Source organism: Synchytrium microbalum, assembly GCF_006535985.1.
Source record: "Synchytrium microbalum strain JEL517 chromosome Unknown SmJEL517_scf0012, whole genome shotgun sequence".
Lineage (NCBI taxonomy): Eukaryota > Fungi > Chytridiomycota > Chytridiomycetes > Synchytriales > Synchytriaceae > Synchytrium > Synchytrium microbalum.
Genome location: NW_022158361.1, coordinates 193,853 through 221,743, shown reverse-complemented (window position 1 = coordinate 221,743; position 27,891 = coordinate 193,853). Strand labels below are relative to the sequence as shown.

Genomic DNA, 27,891 nt, shown 5'->3' with positions numbered 1-27,891 from the left:
CATCTTTAATACTTGGTCAAGATACGGACACAGTCAGCATCTTTTATACTTCCTCCGGCGTTTGCATGGACCTTGTCTCCAATGCAGTCTGTGAGTATATATCGAGGCCCTAGCAGTCGTCAAATAGCAGAAATCCTGGGTAGATTCCTTATTCCTGTAGAACCTCAGCAAGTCAAGTCTTCCAATTGTCCATGAAAAACAGCCACAGGCGCCTCAGCAGAAGGAAACATAAGATATTTGGGTCAAAGAGTCGAAGATATGGCTATATCACTGGCAAACGCGCGAGAAGTTGGCATTTGCTCCAAGTTGTTTGCGTTGTTGGCGTCGTTCGCGTACATCTCGACAGTTCCACAGCTCAGGATTTGATCCCTCCAGTACAGGAATTGGGTTGACGTGGTTTTGTAGTTGTATGGTGTGCGTACTATCCAAGTTCTATCACCGTTCTTGGCCCTCATCGCTCTGTATGTGTTTGCAGAAGGCACCCCGTATCAACAATGCAAGTCAACTAGGAAGAACTAGACAGCCTAATGTTACAATGGCATCCTAATAATCCTAATTAAAATCATGGATTATGGACGCGACTGACGCGAAAATTGCAAGTCCTCGTGGCTTTCTTTGATCACCCAGTTCATCAGTTCCTCATCACAGTAGTAGGGTCCCTTGTCCTCGAGTTCTAGAGCACTGCTTGCAACCGTGGTTACCAACAACCGCGGGATCTTGCGATGACTTCAGACAAGTGTAAGTTCAGCTGGAACGATGTGACGTCGTCCTGGTGTTAGGCATTTGTTTCATCATGTTAATCATGTTCCTACGTAGATGATGTAGGAAGAATTTTTCTCGAACAAGCAACTGCACTAGCAGTTTTAATGTGCTCGCAACGGAATCAAGGAGGCTACAGAAAATTGCGATCATCTGTGCTCTCATTATACCAATCGTTGTATATATGTTCCTTCCTTTACCTGGGCTGACATCAGCAAGCACACCAGTTCGAGAAAATCTGCTCATTGCAAACGCTTTGCAATTCTTATTCAATATGAGGTAACGGGAAAGAACTGTCTACTCCCAATTTGGAGAAGACGGTATTCTGGTGAGCCACTTCTCGTTTTCAAAACACTGAAATTACCGTTAACCCCGTTTTGCAGGATTATCTATTCGATAACTTGGGGACGACAAACAAATACTACGTAGAGTTTGGTACTCAGAATGCCACCCGATGTAATACTCGGAATCTATGGGAAGAGCATGGTTGGGATGGAACGCTAATAGATGCAGGTGGTATTGGTGAAGACGCTCGTATCATTCGGAATCATTTCGTCACAGAATACAATATTGTGGATCTCTTCCGTAAATATGACGTGCCAAAGGATCTGGGTCTACTTTCTGTTGATATCGATACTCAGGACGTTTTCGTATTGGATGCAATTCTACGTGCACAATATCATCCAAGGGTCATTGTGACTGAGAATCACAATTTCAGATACGACGAATCTTATGTGCGTAGTGGTTTGTTTGTTGCTTTGAAACTAATTGTGCCTTGTCTATCACTGAACACTAGTTTCCATATAGACTGTTGATAGAAGTCGTTCAATTTGGAAAAATGATCCAATTTTCAGGTTTTCTCCATTAGCCGCTGACCGACTTTGTAACAAGTGGGGGTACCGCTCGGTCTATATGGAGTCTAATGGTAAACAATTCGTTTGAATCATAAATTATTGTCCATCTTCAGACTCACTCACCGTCTCGCAAACAAATTTCCAGGAGTAAACGTGTTCTGTATCTCCCGCACCGTCTTATCGGACTTCGTCTACTCGAAAACCAATATTAGACTAGATCCAAACGAGGGTCAACGAGTACATACCCCAATACTCATTCTGGTGGCAAAAACACACTACAGTTCACACCACCAGTTTGTTCAAGTTCCGTAATGAATACTTCAGACAACCAGTCTGGATGGAAGTCAATGAGCATGGTGTAGCTGTCAATCGCACCAAGTTTTAAATAGAGCATTGTAGTTTGTTGCTTCAGATGTACCTGTATCTACAGGAACAACCCCAAAATTTAAACAATAAAATGAAACCATTATTACATCTATTCTTCTCGCAATTGACATGTAGTCCGACGGGGAGTTTCAATCGAGCAATGAATGCACATTGGGATGCACCTTTTTGAAGTTATGATCATTGTATCTTTGAATATGAAATATATACAAAAGTGCTGTTCAATTTCGTTGGATTATGTGAAAAAAAGATCGTCGACAGACATATTCTGTACATACTCGAAATTAAATGTGAACAGGCCGAACTGCTTCCATCGCCACGCTTTGAAAATCTTTTGAAATGAAAACCCAATCAACGAGATGGCTTGCCCTTGCTGCTCTTGCTATTGCCGTGCTATCTCTGGTGTCGTTTTCACCATCCTGTTGTCTCAAATCTGAAAAATTGCTGAACGAACACACACAGATCGACTGCATATCCACCATTAAACACTCTCCTATAATACCGCACCCAGCTGCTATATCTGCTACGAAGTCTGACTCGGCCTCGCCTGCTTCATCAGACATTAAATGCACTTTCAGTACTCCAAATCTCACCATAGTAGGTCTTGACTTACAATATTCTTCCTGCCTGACCGAATATGGAGAGCATTCGTGCTCAATATTGTTTCACATTCAGTGCCTTGTGGGGTCTTTGTAACAGATAATCGATGCTGATGACTTTTTTTACTGTTGCAGGAAGCAGCGGCCATAGTTCCACTGCCTAAACCTGAATTCTCGCTGCTAGATGCATGGCTGAAGGGCGAGAGTGCCCGCTACGGCCCTGCCCCCAAAACTATACCGGACACTTTACTTTCAGAATTCACCATGAACGACACAGTACCCGTTTTTGATGCGTACATTGATCAGGCAAGCGCTGATTTCCGTGCCCTACAGTTTTCGATATCTAAAACTGTGCACGTTCTGAGTTGATTATGACGCCCTAACTGTTTCAGTCAATCAACTACTTTTCTCGCAGGCATATTTGGGTGGAAAAGCACTTGCACCGGAGTGGACGGTCGCCAAGGTGGACGAGATTCGAGCCCAAACTCGCGCTAGGAATATGACATTTAATTATAACTCGAAAGATATATATGACGCATATGATGTGTTTGCACTATCTGTTATTAGAGGCAAACGAGGACTCGTTATTGGCAGTGAGTGGCCTTGGATGGAGGCCATGCTGCTAGAATATGGTGCCGAACACGTCTCCACTCTAGAATTCGGGACGATAGTTAGTCTCCATCCTAAAATAACCACATACACTCCCAAAGACTTCACATTGGGTGTTTTGAGAAAAAAGATTGCTCCGTTTGATTTCGTCGTCTCGTACTCATCTCTTGAACATGATGGGTTAGGTCCGTTCCTGCATGATAAAAGGTTAGACTACGCATGAAATTCTAACTCCCTTACTGTGTAGGTCGTTATGGAGACGTGCTAAATCCTATAGGAGACTTACAAACGATGGCCAAGATGCTCAGTGTACTGAAACCTGGAGGATACGCTTTTATTGGTGTGCCATGCTGTGTAGATTCTCTGGTACGTGTTGCATAATACGTTGTAGTATTTCTTTCCCGTCCGCCCCTACGACTCCTTTCTTGCTTAGGTTTGGAACGTCCACAGAAAGTACGGACCCTTGAGGTTGAAGCTCATGTTTGCCGGATATAGACTTGTCGAAGTGTTTCCAAGAAACGCCTTCCTTTCCTTTAAGCACCTAGAGGATGGATCGCAACAAGGGTTTTTTGTGGTGCAAAATACATATGGCTGCTCGAACGGCTGGCCTCGAGAGCCAAACTCGTATCAAATATAACATAGCAATTTGGTAGCAATAAATATTACATGGATCGCAACAAGGGTTTTTAAAATTATGCTATTATGTGTCTATGGTATTATGACGGACGGTTCTACAAGTGTCCTTGTGTATGTTTGACGATCTTCCCATGCCAATCCTTCAGGTATCTGCCACCCTTTAGGCATACCGTATTTTCTAGAGGTGATCGCCTCTTTAAGATATGGATGACTATTGTTTTCTCACTCTCCATTGGCCCGACCAGATCACCATTTTTTCCTGTTCCATAGCGCTTCATGCAATACTACCAAACTCATCTTCCAAAAGTTTTAAACCTTATTTTGCTCGGTCAACCATACACCCGTTTGTACATCTTTTGACCAGCCTTATGTTGTCGTCGATACGGATCGATTGAAATCCACTTTACAAGCTCATACGACTACAAATAGCTCCAGCCTGCCATGTACCTCAAATTTCCCACTTGAAGGCCTAAATAAGTTCCCTCGCTCTTATCTGCACCTTCAACAGTCAAGAAATGCTCCAAGTGCTGTATCATGAGCCAAGCATCGTCATCACCTTTATGTTTGTACGTATACGTGCCGTTCGGTATGTCTCTACCAACCCTGCTAAACCATTCACAAGTTTTGCCTTCATTCATATTTTCTTCGTCATCTAGTATCAGGATGTCGGAATACATTTCGGTTTCTAGAGAAATGTGAGCCAAGATATCGGTTTCTTTTGACCGCAGCCTTCCAATGACAAAGACATAATCTATTGTAGCTGGCCGTTACCTTTTATAAGTCAACCGGATGACTGGCGTCTTGAAAATCGATCCGCGGTAGTAATGATGTCCAATAAGAGTGTTTTGTTGATGCTGCTGGTGTTATGCAACTCTTGCTGCCACCACAGCGTATCGTGCAGAGACACCAGCGGTTCTAGAGGAACCAACGGTTGTATAAATCGCACCAGTTAGCCGGGGGCAGTGCGATCCCAAGTAAGACGAGCTGCAAACCTGAGACAGATCCTGAGTGTGACCATAAAGATGGAGGATCATCGTTGATATATGTTGTTGGCCTTCCTAGAGCGACCCTGCCTGACACAGGTGATACAGCACTGAGGCAACAGGATCAGCGGACGCAGGAACATCCGCCTGCTCTCTGGCATTATAGAAGCCGATGTTTTACGTGACCCGAAGAGTAATAGGTGGCAGAATCTAAATGGAAACATTCAACGTTTGTTCGTTCCGGTCCACATTTTTGATTTCGTAGAGAGTAGAACTCATTCACAAAAAGAAGGAGTAGATAAACATTTATCTTCTGGAGTCTACAATGGTAATGCAAATCTGTAAATACCTGTCCCGTTGGTGATGTAAAACCAATTTGCTAGACTCAAAGACTTGCGACTGTTGGTGGTACCTTTGGTCTCTCTCACACCGTACTAGCATGATATTCTCCAAAACCAATATTAGACTAGATCTAGTCGAGATCAAGGAGAAATGTTCATTCTGGAGGTGGCAAAAGCCTGGGCAAAAGCGCATCTTTGCATACAGTTCTTTTGTAAAACTAACAAGCAATAAGTTATCTCCAAAGTTGATACGTTGGACGGCAGTCCAGAAAAGGATGGCCGGGCAGTCGAGAAAAGTCATGGGCGGTCATAGGCTCTCCCAGTTCCGAATAGTGGGATACACGATCTTCATACTGTTGTTTTCTTGGTTTTGCTGGACAACGCTGATAGCCACCGAGTCCCCGATAGCTGGTATGGAGAGGAAAATATCAGTTCGTAATCAAATGTTTGTTTCATCCTTGAACGTGTCGATCTCCTTCTTACAAGATTGTTGGACCATTTTGATGAACATTTCTCATAACATGCTGTAATTATTAGGGATTAGGAAATCCTTAGTGCCAGTGCACGACGAAACACGAGAAGAGGCCTTTTTCAGGTAATCGTCGGCTTGAAATTATCTCCTCCGTGTAGTGTTCTAACCCGGAACGCATATCTTGGGAAAGAGTGCTGTCGTATGTTTTACGGCGTACAGTTACATGCAAGGACCCAGCAATGGTCGGCGGTTGGATTTATAATGGAACTACTCAAGGCGATGTAAGGCCGTCAATTTAGATTGAACTCACCTTCTGAACTGCTATCGTTTAACTCTTTTTTCCCAAGCCAAAACAACCAGAGGGCGCTTGGCCCGTATGCAGCGATACATTCGCAGACAGGAGGAACAAATGTGTCGTGTACTCTTTCGGAATCAACGACGACTTCTCTTTTGACGATGAGGTTGCTGAGACATATGGCTGCCAAGTGCATGCATTTGATCGTATGTCCAAAAAAGCAATTTCTCTAGTCTACCTTTACGACCCGAACTGAACTTAGCATAACGTAGCTACCATGAAGGTCGAAACTTATCAGAGATCCAAGAAGGTCATGTTTTGGAATGTTGGTGTTGCTAATCGCACGCTCCCCAAAAGTAAGGAGGGATGGAACGTCTCCACTGTGAAAGATTTGATGACCAGTTTCGGACACAAAAAGATTGACTTGATAAAAATGGGTGGGTTGTGATATTATCGCCAGGTCTTTAGAGTTCGATTTGCTAAAATGTATTTCTTTTGGTGTAGATATTGAAGGTCTCGATTTCACGCTGTCTCAGACCAACCTGCATGCTTCTCACATTCATTTGTGTTTCTTCAGGCAATGAATGGCCAGTGCTACAAGATTGGATTGAAAAAACTCCAGAGGTGCTCTGGGCCACAGATCAACTGGACCTAGAGATTCATTTAGAGTTGGATGACATGATTGCGCAGGCGGATTTGATTAGACGGCTACTAGAGGACTTCGACTACCAGATATGGGGCTGGCATGTATGTTAGGCTAGCGATCGGCGTGGGATTTACGGGATGTTTACGATGTGTCGTATGTTTTCTGTATAGGTCAACCCTAAAAATCCTCCCTTGGAGCTCGAGTCTATGGGTCCCATGATGCTGTCGCAGCTACTGGAGATCGCAATGATACGAGTTCGATGAAATCAGATGTACTAAAAAAGGATAGCCACACGTCGAGGAGATTTACTTTGAACCCCAGCAAATTTGTAGCAATGTTGACAGCCGTGTTTGAAGAAAAACACGCAGGTTGGCCTCGGGAGCCACACTTGTATCAAATATAATGTGGCGATTTGGTAGCAATAAATGTTTACAGTAAAAAGGTTAAAGTTATGCTATTATGTGGCTATGGTATTATGAAGCTTCTACAAATGTGCTATGGTAGGTACGGCTCGCAATCTTCCCGTGCCAATCCTTCAGGCATCCGGCACCTTTTTGGCATTCTGGGTCTTATAAATATTCTACTGAAATGAAGAAGTGATCGCCTCTTAAGTTGTGAATGGCCATTGTTTTCTCACTTTCCATGGGTCCGACCATATCAACAAGTTTCCTATTCCATAGCGCCTCATAAAACACAACCAGACTTATATTCCAAAAGTCTTGGCCATATTATGCTCGTTCAACCATACAACCAGTTGTATATCTTCATGACCAGCCTTATGTTGTCGCAGATACGGATCTATTGAAATCCATTTTACAAGGTCATACGACAAAAAGTAGCCCAGTCTGCCATGTACCCCAAATTCCCTACTTGAAGGCCTAGTTAAGTTCCCTCTCGTTTGTCAGCCCCTTCAACTGTCAAGTCCTGCTCCAGGTGCTGTATCATAATCCAAACATTGTCATCCCCTTTGTGTACATACACATAAATGCCTTTCGGCACGTCTCTACCAACCCTGCTAAACGATTCATAAGTTTTGCCCTCACTCATGTTTTCATCATCATCCAGTATCAGGATGTCGGAATACATTTCGGTTTCTAGAGATACGTGAGCAAAACCATCGGGTCCGTTTGACCGCGGCGGTCCAATTACAAAGACGTAGTCTATTGTAGCTAGCCGTTGCCTTAGATAAGTTAAGCGTATGACTTGGCATTTTGAAAATCTATCCGCGGTGGTAGAGATACCTAGTAAGAGTGTTTTGTTGATACTGCTGGTGTTGTGTAACTCTTGCTGCTGCCGCAGCGTATCGTACGGAGACACCAGTGGCGTTTGGAGAACCAGCGGTTCTAATCAAATCGCAACGTTAGCAGTGCAATTGGACTGAATCAAGTAGCAAATCTGAGTCGGATTCTGATGAGGGGAGCCGTGTTAATGGAGGATCATGGTCGATTCTGTTTGTTGTCCTTCCCAGAGCCATCCAGCTGGTCCATGTGAGGATGGTACAGCAAGTCAATAGGATCAGTGGACGCAGGGATATCCGCCTGCGCTCTATCATCACTTGAAACAATGCCTTGCGTGATCCGACGAGTAAAAGATTCTAAGAAAAAAATTCCGAATAGAGTGAGTAAAACGTTCGGTCAGTTTGTACGCTTCGTGGTGGACACTTTTGATTTCCCTCAGAAGTACTCACACACCAAGGAAAGGAGTAGAAAAACAATGTAGCCTCTAGATCCTAGAGTTGGAAGTGCAGATTCGTTCAGTATCCTTGCTGTTCCGTGGTGATGTAAACACATGTTTGGGAAAACTTGCAAACATGCAAATGTTCGTACCTTTGGCCCTCTCGCACAGTACCAGTCCGGTCTGGAAACCCAATACTAGAATAGAGCCAAGCGAGGTCAGGAGTATGGCCCCCAACATACGGTCCGATGGTGGCAAAAAACATAGCATACAGCAGTTCGCAGGTTTCGTCAAGAGTAATGGACAAAGTTATAAATTGATCTAGAACGTGTAAACCTTGTAAACTGCCGGTTTAGCACGTAACATTCCGTCCTTGATTCCGTCTACTTACCTCCAAAAGCAACCTATCTACCACACTGCCTCTTCAACAAACATTCTAGGAGACGAGTTCAAACTCAAGGAGTTGGCCCGCCTTGGTTGCAAGCTGGAAGTCCATGCTGATTCGCTCGAGATTTTCTTTGATCTTTTAACGTGAGTTTAGCATCTAGCACTCATCGCACACTCAACTTCTGAAGCTTATTGGTTTGTGTCTCATAAATAAGCTTGCAAGATTTTTGATTGGAATATCACTCTCTGTCGTCATATTATATAAAGTATGTTGAACGTGCCAAATCGCACTTCACATTTTGGACAGACACTTACATGTTTCATTGTTTTGGTAGATGCTATGGTCCTCACGTAGACCGCCCCCAAACCAAGACCTTTTGTATGTCTTCAGGCTCTAGAGACCCCACCATTCTTAACGTTTGCTGACGACGACCTGCACAATCGCTACGTACGGGCATCCTTAGAGTACAACTACCCAATCGGTCACTACGTAAAGTGTCAGGCCCTCTTATACGATATCTTCTTCCGTGGTCATGATTCTACAATAGTAATGGTCGGCCCTGGATTCGTATCGAATCTACGCAGAAACACTACATTTCTTGTAGATGGTGAACCAGCCAAATTCGAGTTAAAAAGTAACGCCTTCCATCACTATAATGCAAATTTAATAGTGTCAGGACTCCCTGCAAAGGGATTCGTACGAGTGGAAGCACCAGACATTGGCTTCAAAGCTACTCGGACGAAAACTAGACCTCGTATTAGACGTGAAGGTCAATGTTTATGAATTGTTTTATACAAGAAGGAGGAAAGATACAGTCTAGTGCAATTATTTTAAAATTAAATATGTCATTGTTTAGCAGTTGGCGATGCGGCTTTTTCCCAAAACCCAGAATCGTTGGATTCCCTGTCCTTTTCACGTTCGTCAAGCTTTTTTTTCAGAGCTTGAGTCTGTAAATCCTTGACTCGTAATAGACTGAAATGCATTACCTAATATGTAACGAGTGTGTTAGTATTGCGATGTTGGTTCTTCATCATAGCTGACTCTCGAACTTTGATGCACATACCCAACTAGCCAAACATTCTTTTTCAAACACTTTGCCCTCACTTCCACAAGCATATAGATTCTTTAATTCTTGTCTAGAGAGTGACTTGTCGGTCATTGGCGTTATTTTAGGAGCAGTTGGATCGACTTCCACCACCTCTGCATGTGTTTTAGGAGCTAGTCCCCGCAGCCAGAGAGAGTGAGAATCTAGACACGCAAAGTAGGCATCTCGAGCTGCCCAGCATTTGGTACGTGATGACCGTGTTGGTGGTTGCTTGCTACTCATATTCTTGTAGTTGTGTTTTGATTCAAGCAAAAAAAGCGACAGAGTGAAGCACTGATACGACTTTCCGTGTCTAGTAACGCCAGTACCATAAAAATGTTTCCCAAACCATCATCGCAATGCATGCAAGCTATAGCACGTACATCCTGCTTCCGACCAGCCATAAACGCATCAACACATCATACACTATCATCCTCACTACACACAACATCCATCACTCGCTCAAAGTACTTGAATCGTGATTTCCTGCCTGAAAACAACCCAGATGCCGAATCTCAAATGGAGGCATTCATGGCTCGCTTGCGTCATGATGGTGGTGATAAGGTAAACATCAGCCAAAAAAAGTCTTGTCAATAGGGTCATCTATTTCTTTTTCGAAAACGGCTGATACGTGCTGCCTCGTAGATTGTAAGGATCAAATCACTCCTACTACACGTTGATACAACAAGACTAGTACCTTTTGCAGATGCTATCAAGGGATTAACGCTTGATCAAGCATTACTTCAACTCCGTTGGTTTCAGAAACCTGCTGCTCGGAGGTTTGAAGAGAAGCTAGTTGAGGCTGCAGTGCAATTAGGTGATGATGGATGGAAATTACCTTCAACTTATGTTGGTACGTGATGTGTGTAGCTAATTTTGTTTTGTTGTCAAGTCGCTGTCACTCACATCTCTAACGCCAAACACCAATATTAATTCATACAGCTCATTGCATGCTATCTCAAACAAACGAACACCTCTCACAAACCCACATGCGTAAATACGTCAAAGGAAGAGGTCGATATGGATCTACGCCACATCCACTCGTAACATGTCTAGATTTCACATTCCAGGAACGAAGTAGTGGATTCCAGACTCGGAAAAACGATCCGTTGGAATGGATTCGTCTTCGATTGAGAAATCAACAGAAACCGTATACGAAGACTGCTCAAGAGTATTATGAGGAGAAAAGAGCTGTTAGAAAGGTTAAGCCGCTTTATTGCTGATAGGGAACGATGTTCTAGACTTTTTGCACATGTATAAATTCTTCAAGTATAAAATATAATAATAGGAAGTTGCATCGAATTATTTTGTTTCGTGGATCTTAGACCCAAGAGTACTTTTCATTACAAATCCATTCGACACCCTTTTCAGCTGAGGGGCCCCAGTATGCCAACCCAGGTAATGACCCTGTTCGTAAAGAACGTTCCCATCTCACACCTGCACCGACATCAAGTGTCTCAACACCCAAATCCCATATCTCGATCTTACCCAATTTACTCCTCAAAGCCTCATCTACTACAGAAGATAACAACAACTCTGCTTCACTAACCGTACCATATCGGAATCGAGTCACATACAGCAAATTGTCCTTCCAACTGGCAAACCACGTTATAAAAGCATCAGAATCTGGAATCCGTTTACCAAGAATCGGCCCTAATGTAATATCTCGAAGCGCTTTTGCATAGAATTCCGAGCGTAGATGTAGCCATTCTATTTCATCCTTTGTTGGTAGGATTATGAATGTTGGTGTTGTGGATTGAGATGCGGTTTGTTCTAGTAGCTCCCTATCCCTGGCTAGCACTTCCTCCACATTCGATAACGTGATGTTGAGTAGACCAGATGCATTCCTCAACTCGCAACCATCCTCAATATGTATATAGGTCGTCGGTTTTGGATAATCCTTCCACCCGATCTTGGCATAGAATGTAGGTCCAATATCAGAGTATAGATACGTTCCAACAGCATCTGGATCTTTCTTCACTTCTTCCAATCTAAACGGCAAAAAAGCGCTGATCAGTTTCCATATATCTTTGCAACGAAAAACTTACAGAAGCTTCATCATCGTCGATCCATAGCCCTTCTTTCGGTATGCAGGTTGCGTAAATACACTAGCAATTCCATATGCAAATGATTTTTTGACTTGTCCGTCTCCAGATGTCACGAGAACTTGACACACGAACGATTCACACGAGCTTAACAAATCCCTGTTTGAAAGCGAATTGTCAGGTGGCGGAATCAAAAAAAATTGCATAAACAGAAATTCATGAAAATTCATTAAGTTTTGCAACTTACGAAGTATCATCAGCTGCATCATCGTGCACCAAAATCCAAGCAACTTCATTTTGGACGCTGAAGCGACATTCTAGCAAGCTGGTTTCTCTCTTGATGTATGTTTCAGGTGTCAGAGGAGGCCCCCATTCAGCACTATTCAAGCTAAAGCTGTGTAGGTGCTGGTCTCGAGAAGCTCGAAGTAGACGCATGTTTGTGGTGGAATGAGGATGACAATGTTTTTGGAAAGTGGAGGTAGATACAATTCAGTTGTTTACAGATTTACATGATATGAAGGGCCCGCGTTCTTTTACGCGCTTTTGGCCATGGCATCAAACTCGTCCTCAATTTGAAAGGCTTGACTAGATCAAGGAAAAGATGTCAGTTCAAGAATCGTTTTCGACCTGGACGCAATCAGCTCTACCATATTTCACGTAAGGTTTTAGCATGAAAGATTGAATTGAATAGAGGATGCTTGCTGTTAAACATGTCTCCATTCAAGAGTGTATACTAAGAACAAAAAGGGAATCATTATCTAGTACTAACGAGCTTCAAGAAACTCGAACGACTAGCACAAACCTTGATATACGAGACATTATGTGCACCAAAATCATATCGTAAAGTCCTTCTCAAGTATTCCACTGCCACAACTAGAGCAGGTAGTAGAGTCCCATCTCGTTGAAACACTGACAAGTTGCGATGTGGTGCACGAGCCATCATGACTGATGCAACTCCTAGTGAATACGAAAAAAATTAGGTGGAACGAAGCGTTTGAATCTTGGACAGGCTTTGTACCTGTTGTGTCCATGACTCGCTCAGCATGCTCTTGTGAAAGCACATCGCCATTAGCAATAACAGGTATGGAAACAGCATTCACGATAGCTGGGAAGATACTCCATCGGCCAGGGTGACTTGATGGTTCCTTCTTAGTTCTATTTAGTCGACGTGTGAATGCGACATTACCAAATGGTTGGGAATCCATTCTCACTAACCGACAATGTACATGCAAAGCCGTTATCCCCGTCGTTTCCAATCTCTTGACTAGATTAATGGTAGCTTCCACATCGTCAAACACTCGTATCTTACACGTCACGGGCAGAGGACGCACAGTCTCCACCAATGCAGTAAGTATCGAGACCAGTCGATCAGGATCCGACAAGAGAGCTGCTCCCATGCCACCTTTCAAAGAAAAGGCCTTCGGGCAGCCACAATTGAGGTCGATGCCTGAGACATCGTCAGCCCTAACGGCAAAAAAAGCAGATATCAATCTAAATACCAGCTTCACAGATAGTTTACAAGAGATTTCCTACAGCATTCTAGCAGCCTTCACAGCAGTATCCGGTGACGCTGACCCTAGCTGCACCACCAACCGATCTCGCTCACTAGGATGAATGCGTAAAGCAATCTCCTTCTTTTTCGTGTCTTCAAACGTGATAATTCCAGTCACCGGGTCCACAATTCGTTCACATTTAATTAGCTTGAGATCAATGATTTCAGGTGAAAAGACAATGTCGGCTCCGTATTCTAGTGCTGTGATGATTGAGCTTTAGTGGTGTTGTGATTTCAGGTTTTTGATTGGATTGCAAGATGTTTGACAGGATGACAAAGCAGAGATTTGCCTAAGAGTCTGAATGCAATGGAATGGCCAACTCTGACCATAGGAGCCTGGTGTGTTTCCGTAAATGTTTGTCAGTTGAACTTCTTGCGACAAAAAGAAAACACAATACTGGCGCAACGTAGAGCTTACCAAGATGCGCTTCCTCCCTCCAAACTCAAGCATCGCTATGAATGCTAAACCGTACAGACTCTGTTCTGCGACTTGATCCAGTCAAGCTCGCACGTGAACGTTGGGAAGTGCTAATTAGCACAGAATCGCAGAAACTGATCAGAATGATTATTTGGTATTTTCAGTAATCAGTAATCTTGAGTTATTAAATTATGGCAATCACTCGGAATAATAAAACTACGTGATGACATTGAGACAGTGTAGCAACGCGTGCTTTTGTCATGGCTTCTTCGTCCATGATCTATGGATGCAAAAGATTTGACCTATCCCTCCTGGTCCAATATTGAACAAGTACTCTTCAAAGCCATCCCAGTTTTGTCCCGTAAACCCTGGTAGAGCTGTCGCGCTTTGCGGAGTCTTGGATACGACTGGACCATCTACTTGCCACGTTGTTGTTAGTTTTGGCATACTAAGGCTAGTCTCGAGCCGCAATCTCACCCCAATTTCTGTTTCGAACTTCATAGTCCAATTCGTCCAGCAAGTCTAATAATTCTCTTGGTTGCCTAAAGTGTGGGAACAATAGTCAGCTAAAGCGCCAAGTCGAGTATACTCGAATTGAGGTGAATTGGACTTGAATTGTTTAAACCTGAGTTAACAACAAAACGATTCACTTACGATCCAGCTCTGATGGCCATAAAATTAGATGTCTCCGTCATCAAAAATGGCGGACGCACATCCTTGAAAAAGTTATAAGCTCCCCTGACGACATGCGCTTCAAATCCTTCTGTATCAAGCTTGACGACTCCAACTTGACTTAATTCAGGCACGACCGGCACGAGTTCATCGAATTGCACAATAACTGTAGTTCCCATGAGCGAAAACCCTTTTGGAATGTCTGCAGCATTCACATTATTCCCACATTTCACAATTCCATTCCTTGAATTCGTTTCAAGAGAGTATGCAAGACATTCTGAACGTCCAGTATTGTTGTCTTTCGCTTCACCAAGACCATAAGGAATCACTCTCATCAATGGCGGGAAGGTTGGGTTTCTACAGATTGACTTGTATAGCGAAAGTTGGTTGGATGCCATCATTTCCACCGCCACGACATTGAATCCGGATGCTGCCGCCGAGAAAGAGAAGAATCCAACATTCGCTCCGATATCCAGAAAAGTGGGCTTTTTTTGTAAGGGGGCCCAGCGAGTTTGCACATCACGTAGTTTTGCTATCATATTGAGTACTTCTGGAAGTTCCCAGTGGCCGCGCGACGTGATTGCAGCAGATACGATGTCATCAGAACCTTTTCTCACATAGATATCAAAGTGGTTTCCAGGCATAGCCACGATTGTTGCCTTGGTATAGTCTTGTAGTTCCACTGAGTTGATCCATTGACATGAGGCCACTAAAATCAAAACGATTCAATGAGATTGTGGAAACCCCACTTCCAAAAAAAACAAGAATGTTACATTGAGTGGTATCAGCATCATCAACCAACTGTTTGGCCGTCATATTGAGCAAATTTCGATGCGAACGATGAATAGACTGAGTCTCGACTGCCTGAATTGGGGTTTGTGCCGTTTGCGCATTGTTACAATGTAACGAGGGTGATGTTCCTTGCAATACAGTCTCAGAGAGAACTTGAGCATCGTCTGCCGTGCGAGGAGCCCATTTTTCAAGAAGTTCTCTTTAAAGATTTGACGATGAATTATTAGCATATATGTCGTGTAGCTAACAAATAAATACAAAACACAAAAACAACTTCTGTCGCATTACCCGCTAAATGGTGGAGGGATGGAGCACCAGAATAGAATGAGAATTACAGTCACTAGAGCAATCCATAATCCTCTTTCTCTGTGAGTGACTGGTCCTGACGCCATGTTTTGCTGTATTGCGTCCAACGAAATTATGGCTCCAAATATTAGACTGCTGCTGTTTTTTTTACACATTACTGCGGTGCTCAGACTCCTATGCAGTCTCCCTCTCGTCGCATAGAAAGTGATGCGGACCGACATAGTTAAACTGTCTAAGTGGCATTGGTTTGGTCCCACCGACAACGGCCCTACGACATACCGCTGCCACTCTCCTTGTGTCGTTGAATCAAGTATATATGATTAGTTTATTTACAAGTGTGACGATCATTAATGTGGTTACGATCCAGGAGGCACAATTATATAGCGCGAGAGGTTTTGTGTGAACAGATTCTACGGTGTCGAGGTTTCTTCAATCCATGTTCTATGAATCACGTAGATCTCACCAATGTTGCCTTTACCAAGCATGGCTTGATAATGGTTGAAGCCATCAAATGTCAAATTCATAGGAGTTTTGGAAATGATTGGTCCAACGTGAGGTGACGACGGTCAGTGCTAGATTTTCACGACTTTGGATGCAATAAGTTTCACAAGAAATTCAAATACACACCCAGAACCTGTCGTGGTTTTCATAATCCAATTCATCAAGCAAGTGCAATAAATCTCTCGGTTTCCTGAAGCAAAGAGGTGTAAATTTCAGATGGGTCAACATCGTTGGATTGAAGGCAAGTAGCACTTACGAGCCAGCTCGAATAGACTTTAAGTGGATGTCTCGCTCATCGAAATTGGCGGTTTCACATCGTTGAAAAAGTGTTAAGCCCCTTTCATCACATGTGCTTCAAATCCTTCCGTATCTAGCTTGACGACCCCGACATTCCTCAATTCTGACACCACAGGCCAATTTGATCAAATTCCATAATTAATGTAGTTGCCATCAATGAAACCCCTTCAGGAATATCAGACGCATTGAAATATTCCACAGGTAACAATCCCGTTTCTAGAGTTTTCAATCAGAAAGTATGCCAGAAGCACAGATCTACTACCATCTACACCCCCATTCACCTAGCCCGTACAGAATGACTCTAACGAGAGGCTGGAATGTCGGGGGTTTTACCTATTGATTTAAGGAGGGACGCTTGGTTTTGATGCAGCAGCAGAGAGGGAAAAGAACCCAATATTGGCTCCGATATCGAGCATGGTGACATTCGTACCGCGGTTCTTGGCAACTAGTGCAAGTCGGTCGATTACAGATCGGACTTCGCGACCCTCCCATTGGTTCGTGGAGATGATTGAGTAGGAGACAACGTCGTCTGTTCCGGCCTTGAAGACCATTTCGAATGGGTTTCCGGGCATGGAGGTTATGGTGACCTGCCTGTAGTCTATGTATTCTACAGAGTTCGTCCATTGACAAGTAGCCACTTGAGAGACAAAGATTGGAGAAAGAAAATGGTGAATTCAAATTCAATAGATTCGATAAAAGAGATGACTTTCAACGAGTCACAGCGAGCACCATCGGCAAGTGGTCCGATAGTTTAGCACATAAACTGAGAGTAACTGGAATTAGTAAGAAGAGAAATGGATCTGTGTTTATACTTACGATGTGTAGTATCAGCCTCTTCAATTAATTGTCTGGCGGACATTTCAAGCAAATTGCGTCCTTGCGATGAATGGCTGATTGTCACAGTTTCTTCAATGTTTGGAGGGGCGACATCTTCTAATTCAGATCCAAACCAGTCTCTATCAGGAGTAGGATGATGGTGGCCACTACATAACAGATATATCTAGTCAGTTCGTTTCTGCGAAAACGAAACAAGCTTACACACGGTAGTATCGGTGCAGGAGGGGCTGAAGCAAAGAAGAGAGAGAGCATCACGAGAAATGAAACAGCAAGAAACCATACCAGCCGCTCGTTTACAGCAATAGCTAGTTCTTCCCCCATTTTGACACTACTTTTTCTTGAGTTTAGCTGTATGTCTCCAAGTTTCAGAGTGAATTCAACGAAAGCAGTATCCAAATTACGCTTGAATGCGTGGTATTTACATGGCAATTAAGTGCCAGAACAGAACTGTCGTAGAGCACCTTCGTTTGTGGTGAATTGAATCATTATCAGCAAGCTAGCGGAGTGAACATGGACATGGGTACACGCCCATATACGACCTTTGAGAAAGCTTGAGGTACGTAAAAAAACATCTGATTCATCGATTCTAGTTGGTTTTATATCAAGATTCTGCATTCTTGATTTATCAAACCGAGAATCAACCTGTTTCCAAGCAATGATCGAATTTTGAGCCTGTTGGAACGGTGAAATTATCAAAGTTGGTCTATCATATGCCTGGAGTTTGGAATTCTCAGATTACTTGACACAGTCCTGGATCCCCATCTTGAAGTCGTTTTGAATTTCAGAGTTCATATTTCTCATATATCTCAAGATTACGACATTGAATCAAAATTGTATGGAAGCTGCAAGTTGTATTAACATGTCACTGTGATAGAGGTCCAGTTTGGACTGAGGTTTTCCTGCAATCTGAGTTGCCATAATGGATGAGTTTGCCGAGGAATAAGATACGACATAGGGATACCACATGGATAGTTTGGTAATAGACTATCATTTCAGTCCAAATGACATCTTTACATAATGAACAAGATCAGGGGTCTTTGAACTCGAGAAGTTGGGTTGTCTTGCAGCGACCTATCGTCAAGCGACGAGGACACAACAGGAATTACAACGGCACGATCTGAAGAGTTTGGTCACGCATTCACCTAAAAGTGAAGGCAGTCGATTTGCTGTTGGAGAATGGGTCAACTGTGGCCTAGATCTAGTACAACAGAGTCATTCATTATTTAAAACAACGGCCATGCGACGACAATAAAACATCAAAAGCCCTTAACTGCCCACCGTTGGCTTTGGAGCCCTAGACCCTCGTGTTTTAAACTGCAGTATTGCAGGTGTTTTAAATTGCAGTATTGCAGATGTCTTTCAATGCACTTTATTAACCTTCCATCTCGACGTTCTTTACTCGTTTATCAGGAGGAGATGCAATGGTTGCGAGGCAAGATGTAGAGAACAGGTTTGTAGTTAGGCCCTTCAGTGGCTTGGGTGTTCAGTTTGCAAACCTCAAAGCCATTATTGCCACCCGTTTTCGTTTTTGAGCGAAACCAGCTTTCTTACAAACTCTACTGCTTCGCAAAGCTGCTAGGTGAACAAGAGAATATTAAGGAGAAGACACGCTGCATCGTCTTTCATCAGGGTAGGTTATCGTTAATGGCTGGTCCAGCCTCTGGTTCTTGATTGAAAAGGTGCCACCGTTAAATTCTCACCAAAACCACCACATCATCGATAGATGTCATCTCACAAAGGCATCAAGTTCTTGTTTGCAATATTAGCTTGCTACTCTGGTAGTGTAATTGCAGAAACATGCTTCCAATCTCCTCAGTCTGCCCAGTACTGCAGGGATGGATTGTGTGGACCTCTATCTTGTGCATCCATCGAAGAAACTTGTGAATCTTACTGCAATTCAATGGATAAGAAAGCTACTGTAAGCCTCTTCTAGAATGTGTTTAATGTCGATGTGTGTACATACGATATTAAGCCACCAATTACGCCTTTAGGTTCATTGCTCGAGAAAACTGATTTACCCAAACAACCACTGGAAGGTTGATTGCAGCTGCCATAAAAGCGACTTTGGCGAACTTGATGCCTTGAAATACTCTTTGAACGTGCTTGGTGAACCTCTACCTCTTCATCAAGTTGAATGTGCCACCAGCACTGTATGTAACAATGGAGGCGTACTTTCAACTCCGTCTGATAAAGCTTAACACTTTTGTCTTTCTATTAGCTTTCATCGGCTCCTCTCTTGATTGATGAGGCACCTGAGCTGAAGCTGGTCCGACGATTGAATTTGCAACAAACTGCAGCGTAAGTACATTCCGTGAAATTCCGGTGTTTTTTTGACTTGTTGTTACAATGCCGATCTTTCAAGATATATTGTAATGATTTCTCATTTTACTATCACCAATAGCCCAAGCTCCAGCCCTCTTCCATCCGCTACCACCACATCTGCTGCTGCTTCACCGTCACCTACATGTCCCCCCATTCGATACTTTGATGTGATATATTACCCTGGACAAATGAACCAGCTCGGATGGGTGTGGTCATGTAACGGGTACGTCTCATCATCTGCTCCCCTCTGTGGTTTGGAATCCCACTCACGTTTGTCATCTTGTTTTTCAAACAGCTGGAGTTGCCCCATGCCCCATTGTTTCGTCAATGAAGGGCCATACTCAGGATGGTGCGCCCAAAATGGGAACGACTTGGCAGTAGCTGGAAAGGTCTGCGCTAACGGGTGAGTATTGGAAGTAATCGACATCAGAAATCACAAAACCACAAAATCGTCCTGATCTTGGATCGTTTGCTGACATATCTTCTCTTACTTGTACTACCAGTACCTTTGTGGATGCCGAAACCTGCCTTTATCCTTCTACTAAATACTTTGGGAGATGCTATCCCCTTGGTAGTATGAATGCACTTGGCTGGACGTGGACAACTCGAGGATGGGAGTGTGATTTACCATCGTGTTTCGTGACGCAGGGACCTTATTCAGGATGGTACGCTAATTGCCTTTGCCTCAATTCTTGGTTGCTGTGTCTGACATGTCTGTTTGAAACTCGCAGGTGCACCGTCAATGGGGATGGCAACAAGATCCCTGGCTCCATTTGCTCAAACGGAAACTTTGTCTCAGTCGAAACATGTCCTTACCCTGCTGTAAAGTACTTTGGAGAGTGCTTTGTCATTGGAAACGTCAACAGATTGGGTTGGACTTGGACTCTTGACGGATGGCAATGCCCAGCTCCTTCATGTCCAGTACCTAGTGGCCAGTACGCCGGATGGTGTGCGATGGACAGAGACGGTAGCAAACTCGTACGTGTTGGACTTGAATACGGGGTCGTGTCATCGAATTTTGAATTTTAACGAATCCTCCATATTTAAAACCAGGGATTACTTACCTGTATGAATGGTAACTTTGTTGATCTTGGTTGTCTATCTCCCAGTATTAGATACTTTGGTAAGTATTGAGATGTTCCTGTTTGCGTCCAGTTCAGATTTCGGAGTTTTCGACATTTCAAGACTAAACTGTCGTACTCGCATTAGGACAATGTTACAACATTGGCGACAAAAATACTCTTGGCTGGATGTGGAGCCAAGCTGGTTGGGTTTGTCCAGCACCCGCATGTGCTGTTCCTTCGGGACCTGTACGTACTTTTCGTGTTTTTTGGGCTTTGATACCATATTCGATGCTAATTAAAACATATTCTCGTTTATAGTATGCAGGTTGGTGCACAGGCGCTGTTGTCGTAAACGGGCAAACTTGCAACAACGGTGTCTTCACGAGCAACACGGCCTGAAACCCCTCTAAATTCCATGACGAGACGTATGATTCAATGCTGGAATATTGGATACGTTAATCTCGCCAACATATAGAACGTAATAAATCCCAATCCGATAGAGCCATAAGAGGCACCCTTACCCTCTGCAACAGAAGTAATCCTTGTACTAATATGTTGTAACCCTCCTACAATTGAACCCATAATCTATGACTCCTTGAGGTTTATTGATGCTAGTGCGCTGTGCATCTACGATCGATCTTATTAGGAACTGTGCAGAGCTAGATTTGAAACCCCGAAGAACAGCAGAGGTTGAGAAGCTAGTTCTTTCCTCCAAAACGTTGTCGAAATCCTATTACAGTAGATTGCGAATAAGACCGTAGACTTGCCTGAACATTGTTGGTGCTTGCTTTTGCGGTTTTCATCAACCACACAAAACACGCAAAAACATCCGTTTTGGAGAAGGAAGCACTTGAAGAGCCGGTGTCTCTTTCCTCGATTAACAGTGGCCTTGGGATCGTCGTCAGATGCGGCTGGGATGGTTGATTCGGTCGTTGAAATTGATCTTGTCTCCACTTATGTCTACAGAAACCTTTAAGCATCCCAACTCTCGCAACAATGTGCCGCTGTCGTCCGTAGTGATCACTGCTCTGGCTATAATCGCTGCCGCTGTATGGGCTCTTGTGTATACTGCTACTGTCAGCACTATGGGTCTGCAGTCAGAATCATGCAAACCACGACAATTTGCTCCACTCAACACCGTATCTAGTGCTGATGCTGCTGTTGATACTGCTTTTGAAGAGTACAGGGTATGAAAGTGTCGATCCTCGTTTCAAAGTCTCCACATATTGCACAAATTTTCTATTGATTTTCTGACTGGTTTCTCTTCATTTCAGGTCAGACACGAACGAGCTCTGCGAAATGTTACAGCTCATCCTTGGATCATATCAAAGGCCATCTATGGTGGACTTGGAAATCGTTTACCGCAGCTCGTCAATGGAATAGTGCTAGCTCTCCTGACAAACCGAACTGTCTTATTGGTAACAAACAAACCTGCCTGACAGAGATATTCCGTCTGAGACATTGTCTCGTTATGTGGTGAACTAACCACTGGTTTCCCTTCCTTCTGATGTCTTAGGAATATCCTGATCATGTGAGAAACATTTGGAATTTCAACCTGGACTTGGACCGATGGAATAGAGACTTGGGCGAGGAGGAAGATCAGGTTATGATAGTCGGAGAAGCAGTCTTGCTAAAGGAACGAGCTCGGAAACTCTTCACGGACTGTATTACAGAAGACCTGTCAGCATACTATGATGACCCCGAGGTAAAGCAAATGGAGTCAATACGAGTCTCCGTGTCGTTTATAGAACGTCTTTCCTAACTTCCTCTCTTTCAAAGCATGGTGGTGTACGAACGTGGGTAATCCTCGGTGTGGATTACTTTGTTCCGTTTTGGCAGGCCAATCCTCACTACCGCAAAAAGTTTGAAACTATATTCCCCGATGGCCGTGTTGCATATCACGTATTACGAAAGACTCTTGGACTTAGGTCCGCTCTGGATAAAGCCTTGTCTGAATACAAGGCTGCCCATTTCCGTCCATACATGGTTGGAATCCACGTCAGAGCTCATAAGCTTAAAAACATTGGTTATATGCGTTCATACGCAACAATAGCAAAGCAATTAGCCATGGTATCAGGCAGGCCTATGGATGAGGTGGGCTTCCACCTAGCTACAGATAACGTCCAGTCTCGAGACGAACTGATATCCTGGTTGGGAGTGGATTATGTCAGCTATCTGCCCGTAAACTTCACCGCAAACAATGGCGAAGGTAATCCAGGAGGTAGTGACGAGTTTGCGGCTATAGATTATGTAGCATTAGGGTCTTGTGACGCTGTAGTGGCAACATACGGCTCTAGTTTTGGGCAATGGGCTGGATCTTGGTCTGGAAGGCCGTATGTCACCATGAACCAGCGACTGGACACCTACAATACTACTAGAGAAGTCTCTTTCTGGAATAGTCTTATATCCGAACCTTGTAGCTTTTCCGTAAAACAGTTTGCAGAGACACCTGGTGCTGGATCACATAACCTGACGGAGCTGGAAGAGCAGTATGCTAGGGACGTCATGTATGGAAACTGGGCTTCTATTGAAAAAAATCGAGAAACACGGGCTGTATCGTTTTTAATGGCATTGCCCCAATATTTACATCACACGCAGTGTCATCCTCTAATGGTTTAAGTGTAGAAAGCAAAATAGTATTAGTCTCTAATCTCGCAATATATAAATTATTGGGATCGTTCGGAAGTCTTGTAATGTCGTTTGTTGTTTAGCACGGTGGCTTTGAATTGAATCTTTTGTTTTGTCCTGCCTGACAAAGTTCTCTACGACGAGAAAAACAAAACTTTGCGAGGAGTGGAGGAGGATCCGCTATGGGTGTAGCCAGATTTGTTGACTTTGCTTTCATCAGTTTTCTGGTGTTTGCTGTTGCATCGGCACAAGAGTAAGTCTTTGCGTAGCAAAAGCTCCACTAGCTTCAACATTGCTGACCAAACTTATCAATCTTAGATGCGGAAGTCAAGTGGGCATTAGCTGTACAGGCTCTCAGTGCTGCAGTGGCGTAAGTCCGACTCCATCATCGCTGCTGTGACGTTTGTAGTTTACACCCCCAATATTTCTAGGATGGGCAATGTGGGACGGGGACGAGGTATTCAATCTCTTATCATGCATTTTAGTACGATCTTGTAAATTGATAGCCTTTCACTAGTTTCTGCTCATCCGGTTGTCAGCCGAAATATGGGGTAGCTTACCCAGAAAATGGTCCAACAAGCTTATTGGTTGAGAAGCTCACTATTTATCTTTTAGAACTGTGACTCGTCATATTTATCATGGTGGCCAACTGCCCCCATCTCTAGGGTAGTAGCATGTGCATCGCCCAGCATCCTGTACTTTGGAGTATGCTATTCAGTTGGGTCGCAAAACGCCCTCGGTTGGACGTGGACTGGTAATAGCAGCACCTGGCAATGCGTACTCCCATCATGTCCTGTATCTACAGGTCCTTATGCTGGTTGGTGCACTTCGAGCGGAAACACTGCGGCAATCCCAGGCTCTATCTGCTCCAACGGAAATTTCACCACGGCTTGCACCGGTTGTTGTGCGCCCAGCATTTCGTATTTCGGAGTGTGCTACTCTGTAAACCAGACCAACAGTCTAGGATGGCGTTGGGATGGAAGTAATTGGCAGTGCTCGGCACCGTCGTGTATTGTATCTTCAGGACAGTTTAACGGTTGGTGTACCACAGACGGCGACACCAACAAATTACCTGGCTATAAATGTAGTAACGGAAACTTTGTGTCGACATCGACATGCATCTCGCCCAGTATATCGTATTTTGGAACATGCTATTCGGTCGGTCAAGCAAACTCACTGGGCTGGATATGGTCTGTTGGTGGCTGGCAGTGTCCTTCACCATCGTGTATAGTATCTACAGGTCCTTATGCTGGATGGTGCTCGTCTAATGGAGATACTAGCAAAGTAGCAGGGTCCAAGTGCACGAACGGAGAATTCGTTTCAACAGCAGTTTGCACTTGTTGTGCTCCCAGCATTTCGTATTTCGGAGTATGCTACTCTGTCAACCAAACAAATAGTCTTGGATGGCGTTGGGATGGAAATAATTGGCAATGCTCGGCACCGTCGTGTATTGTATCTTCAGGACAGTTTAACGGTTGGTGTACCACAGACGGCGACACCAACAAATTACCTGGCTATAAATGTAGTAACGGAAACTTTGTGTCGACATCGACATGCATCTCGCCCAGTATATCGTATTTTGGAGTATGTTACGCTGTTGGTCAAGCAAACTCACTGGGTTGGATATGGTCTGTTAGTGGTTGGCAGTGTCCGTCGCCATCCTGTATAGTATCAACGGGCCCGTACACTGGATGGTGTTCTGCCAACGGAGATACTAGCAAAGTAGCGGGATCCAAGTGCGCGAATGGACAGTTTGTATCAACAGCAGCTTGCACTTGTTGTGCGCCAAGTACACTATACGGTGGGACTTGTTACGCTTTAAACCAAGTCAATTCGTTGGGCTGGACCTGGACAAACAGTGGTTGGCAATGTTCATCACCATCGTGTAGTGTACCTTCAGGCCCATATGCAGGATGGTGTACTACTAGTGACGTAGCATACACAGGCTTCACGTGCGCGAGTGGAACTTGGGTGGCGGTAAGAGTCGGTCATGAAGTTTAGTATTCTGAAGAATTCTCTTTTGAGTATGTACTGAACATACTCTGCTTTCTCTCCAGCAATCGACATGTAGCACACAAACCGTCTGGAATTCCAACGCAGTTGCAATCCCTTCGTCTAGTACCGGATACGATGGAACAAGCACATTGACCAACCTGAACGGAGCTACTCAGTTCAACCCACAGGCTGGTGCTTGGTGGTTTGCAAGTACCGGCAGTACCTGCTACGACGTTTCTCGCTTTAGCTATTTGACAATATATGTAAGAATCATTGCTGGTCCATCGGCACCACTCTCAATTGGTTTCGACATATACGATCCAAGTAAGCTCTTCACCTTTGTCGTGTACTGAATTTTTTGGACTGGACTAAAGTCTTTCACCACATTTTAGCATGTACGACCAAGGCCAATACCTTGTTCTACGCTGTATCAGCCGTCACTGTTTCAACTACCAGCTGGCAGATGATTTCGGTGAACCTGGCATCGGTTATTACCGATTCCACCTCACGCCAACGTGTCAAGGCAATCGTTCTGACCGGATTCTCTGTTGGCTCTGTATATCAGTGGAGTTCCATAACGTTCCAGTCATGTCTTCCGGTGAGAAACTACGGTTGTTAAACCCCTTCTTGTGGATCCTGAACCTTTGATTTTGTCTTAGACTCCAAGCCCTGTTGCGTCTATAGCACCAAGCCCCGTTCCTTCTCCAATTCCACTGCGAACCGATTTACCGATAGTAAGTCTGGGAATAGTCAGCAAGAACGGTCACGCACGCTCTAATATCGATGATAACATCTACTGCCAATTTAGTTGGTGAGTGGCCAATGTGGTCCAACTGCTGGTGGTATCTGCAACGTCCAGAGCACGGATTCATGGTAAGAGCCATTGCTCGTCACATTCAAATTGGCTTGCCCAGTATTGAGTTTCCTGTTCAATGTATTAGTTGCAGTGCTTACGGCTATTGTGGAAGTGGAACTACGTGGTGTGGTGCTGGTTGCCAGCCCGCGTACGGAAACTGTGATGGAAATCCAAGACCATCTCCATCACCAACTGCGTCGGTATGTCTTGCCCTTTCTCACATTTGTCAACATTATCACTTCTCACACCCTCAACAGCCTCTGATATGCTCACCTGGACCATCTGCAACTCCAACTATGCCAGCGTCATTTAACTCGAGGTTGGCAGCAGGCACTCTTATTGGTGGATATTGGGGTCAAAACAGTTATGGAGGCGTCAATCCTTCTCAGCCAACGAAATGGCAAAAGAATCTCGATTACTACTGTGACGTCACGCAAGGGTCCAAATCAACGGTTTTCGACTACCTTGTAATCTCGTTCCTGGATATCTTCCCCTTCACGAGCGTCACAGTGGTGTGTTTCATCGAAAGTTGTTAGAGCAGAAAGAGTCATTGAACTGACTTTTCTCATTTCAACAGAACGGAAGCACATACTACCTTCCACAAGTCGAAACTAGTGCTGGATGCTCCGGTAGCGGCATCAATGGGTTAAACAACTGCTCATCCATTACATCCGCTATCGAAAAATGTCAATCTCTTGGCCGCAAAGTGTTTTTGAGCATTGGTGGTGCAACTGGAAATTTCAATTTTGCTGTACCAAGCGTGCCATCGGCTGGTCCATCTCCTGTTGCTTCTGCTACGACCAAGAATACCGCGTCTGCTACTTCTGTTCCGTCGACAACGGTGTTTTCTGCTACCACGACCACGGTCGTGCCTGCTGTCTCTGCTACACCTGCTCCTACAGACATGACTGTACAGCTTGCATATGCAGTTTGGAATATGTTTTTGGGAGGAACGTCGGCGCCATGGAATCAGTATCGACCGTTTGGTTCGGTTGTGCTTGACGGCATCGATTTGGATATCGAGGTTTGTTTGATGGTTTCTCCCATGTTCACAAGGAGATCCCAAGCCTAAATAGTCTTATTGTGTGCCTAGAGTGGAAATCCTTCTGGGTGGCCATCATTCGTTGCTCAGCTTCGGACGCTAATGACAACTGATTCGACACGGCAATATTACATTTCTGCTGCACCTCAATGCCCATACCCTGATCTGAGCGATGGTGAGTGGAATTGCTGAAAAAAGGGGTAATAGTTGCCGAACTTGTGTTTTTAAATCTGCTGCAAATTAGGTCCCGGAATGGGAACCGTCCTTGGTGCTATTACTGCATCGACTTATATCGACTTGGTGCAAGTGCAATTCTACAATAATCCGTAAGTCGAATGTCACGCTACGTATAAGAATAATGTGTCGAGATCAACATTTTTTGCGGTTTTTTGCTTGTTTAGGTCTTGTGCGTTGAACGCCTTCCAGATTGGATCGTCGACTCAGCTGAGTTACAACTATGCTACATGGGCCAACTGGGCGAAAACTGTGAATACCACCATTGTCATACGTGAGTTTTCCTTGAGTCTTATAAAAAGAAATCGATATTTGCCTCTAATTCTGTATTATTTTTTGGTAGTGGTGCCTGCTTCTATAGATGCAGCTGGCTCAGGCTACATTGCACCAGATGTCCTCTCATCAGTTGTCACATACAGCAAAGCGCAGGGAGCATTTGCTGGTCTGTCCATGTGGGATGTTAGCCAAGATCAAAACAATTTGATCAACTATGGCCCTGGCTGTATAAATCAACAACCTTATAGCCGTGCTATGAGATCTATGCTGTCAGGTTAACAGCTGTTTCGGATACCCTCTATATATATTATCTCACATTCTCTTAAATAC

At 44.1% G+C, this 27,891-nt stretch overlaps 7 protein-coding genes across 7 annotated transcripts; 4 read left to right on the top strand and 3 right to left on the bottom strand.

Moving 5' to 3' along the window:
• Positions 1 to 258: 258 nt before the first annotated feature.
• On the top strand, positions 259 to 3,842 carry SmJEL517_g02715 (uncharacterized protein; the record flags this gene model as incomplete). Its single annotated transcript, XM_031168643.1, has 8 exons — positions 259 to 288; positions 1,143 to 1,493; positions 1,628 to 1,684; positions 2,460 to 2,594; positions 2,732 to 2,947; positions 3,012 to 3,390; positions 3,453 to 3,571; positions 3,639 to 3,842. The coding sequence occupies 8 exons, from the start codon at positions 259 to 261 to the stop codon at positions 3,840 to 3,842; spliced, it is 1,491 nt and encodes a 496-aa protein (XP_031025416.1).
• Positions 3,843 to 5,876: 2,034 nt separating this feature from the next.
• Positions 5,877 to 9,423, top strand: SmJEL517_g02714 (uncharacterized protein; the record flags this gene model as incomplete). Its single annotated transcript, XM_031168642.1, has 7 exons — positions 5,877 to 5,918; positions 5,985 to 6,138; positions 6,205 to 6,369; positions 6,437 to 6,445; positions 6,510 to 6,679; positions 6,749 to 6,832; positions 9,031 to 9,423. The coding sequence occupies 7 exons, from the start codon at positions 5,877 to 5,879 to the stop codon at positions 9,421 to 9,423; spliced, it is 1,017 nt and encodes a 338-aa protein (XP_031025417.1).
• Positions 9,424 to 9,485: 62 nt separating this feature from the next.
• Positions 9,486 to 9,967, bottom strand: SmJEL517_g02713 (uncharacterized protein; the record flags this gene model as incomplete). The annotated part of the gene is made up of 2 exons (XM_031168641.1): positions 9,486 to 9,626; positions 9,704 to 9,967. The coding sequence occupies 2 exons, from the start codon at positions 9,965 to 9,967 to the stop codon at positions 9,486 to 9,488; spliced, it is 405 nt and encodes a 134-aa protein (XP_031025414.1).
• Positions 9,968 to 10,060: 93 nt separating this feature from the next.
• On the top strand, positions 10,061 to 10,947 carry SmJEL517_g02712 (uncharacterized protein; the record flags this gene model as incomplete). Its single annotated transcript, XM_031168640.1, has 3 exons — positions 10,061 to 10,288; positions 10,370 to 10,577; positions 10,667 to 10,947. The coding sequence occupies 3 exons, from the start codon at positions 10,061 to 10,063 to the stop codon at positions 10,945 to 10,947; spliced, it is 717 nt and encodes a 238-aa protein (XP_031025415.1).
• A 1,355-nt stretch (positions 10,948 to 12,302) lies between these two features.
• SmJEL517_g02711 (uncharacterized protein) lies at positions 12,303 to 15,595 on the bottom strand (the record flags this gene model as incomplete). Its single annotated transcript, XM_031168639.1, has 11 exons — positions 12,303 to 12,354; positions 12,417 to 12,502; positions 12,572 to 12,726; positions 12,788 to 12,924; positions 12,985 to 13,233; positions 13,303 to 13,516; positions 14,042 to 14,155; positions 14,217 to 14,281; positions 14,394 to 15,120; positions 15,185 to 15,402; positions 15,492 to 15,595. 11 exons carry the CDS (start codon positions 15,593 to 15,595, stop codon positions 12,303 to 12,305), a joined length of 2,121 nt encoding a protein of 706 aa, XP_031025412.1.
• A 1,053-nt stretch (positions 15,596 to 16,648) lies between these two features.
• On the bottom strand, positions 16,649 to 17,465 carry SmJEL517_g02710 (uncharacterized protein; the record flags this gene model as incomplete). The annotated part of the gene is made up of 3 exons (XM_031168638.1): positions 16,649 to 16,944; positions 17,124 to 17,290; positions 17,350 to 17,465. The coding sequence occupies 3 exons, from the start codon at positions 17,463 to 17,465 to the stop codon at positions 16,649 to 16,651; spliced, it is 579 nt and encodes a 192-aa protein (XP_031025413.1).
• A 1,402-nt stretch (positions 17,466 to 18,867) lies between these two features.
• Positions 18,868 to 27,840, top strand: SmJEL517_g02709 (chitinase; the record flags this gene model as incomplete). Its single annotated transcript, XM_031168637.1, has 27 exons — positions 18,868 to 19,062; positions 19,136 to 19,294; positions 19,363 to 19,442; positions 19,546 to 19,689; positions 19,762 to 19,869; positions 19,970 to 20,131; positions 20,198 to 20,444; positions 20,520 to 20,589; positions 20,676 to 20,776; positions 21,415 to 21,717; positions 21,805 to 21,948; positions 22,047 to 22,235; positions 22,310 to 23,129; positions 23,477 to 23,528; positions 23,590 to 23,599; positions 23,774 to 25,135; positions 25,216 to 25,477; positions 25,546 to 25,751; positions 25,813 to 25,887; positions 25,962 to 26,026; positions 26,095 to 26,209; positions 26,267 to 26,521; positions 26,587 to 27,033; positions 27,103 to 27,226; positions 27,296 to 27,377; positions 27,453 to 27,559; positions 27,629 to 27,840. 27 exons carry the CDS (start codon positions 18,868 to 18,870, stop codon positions 27,838 to 27,840), a joined length of 6,096 nt encoding a protein of 2,031 aa, XP_031025351.1.
• Positions 27,841 to 27,891: the final 51 nt, after the last annotated feature.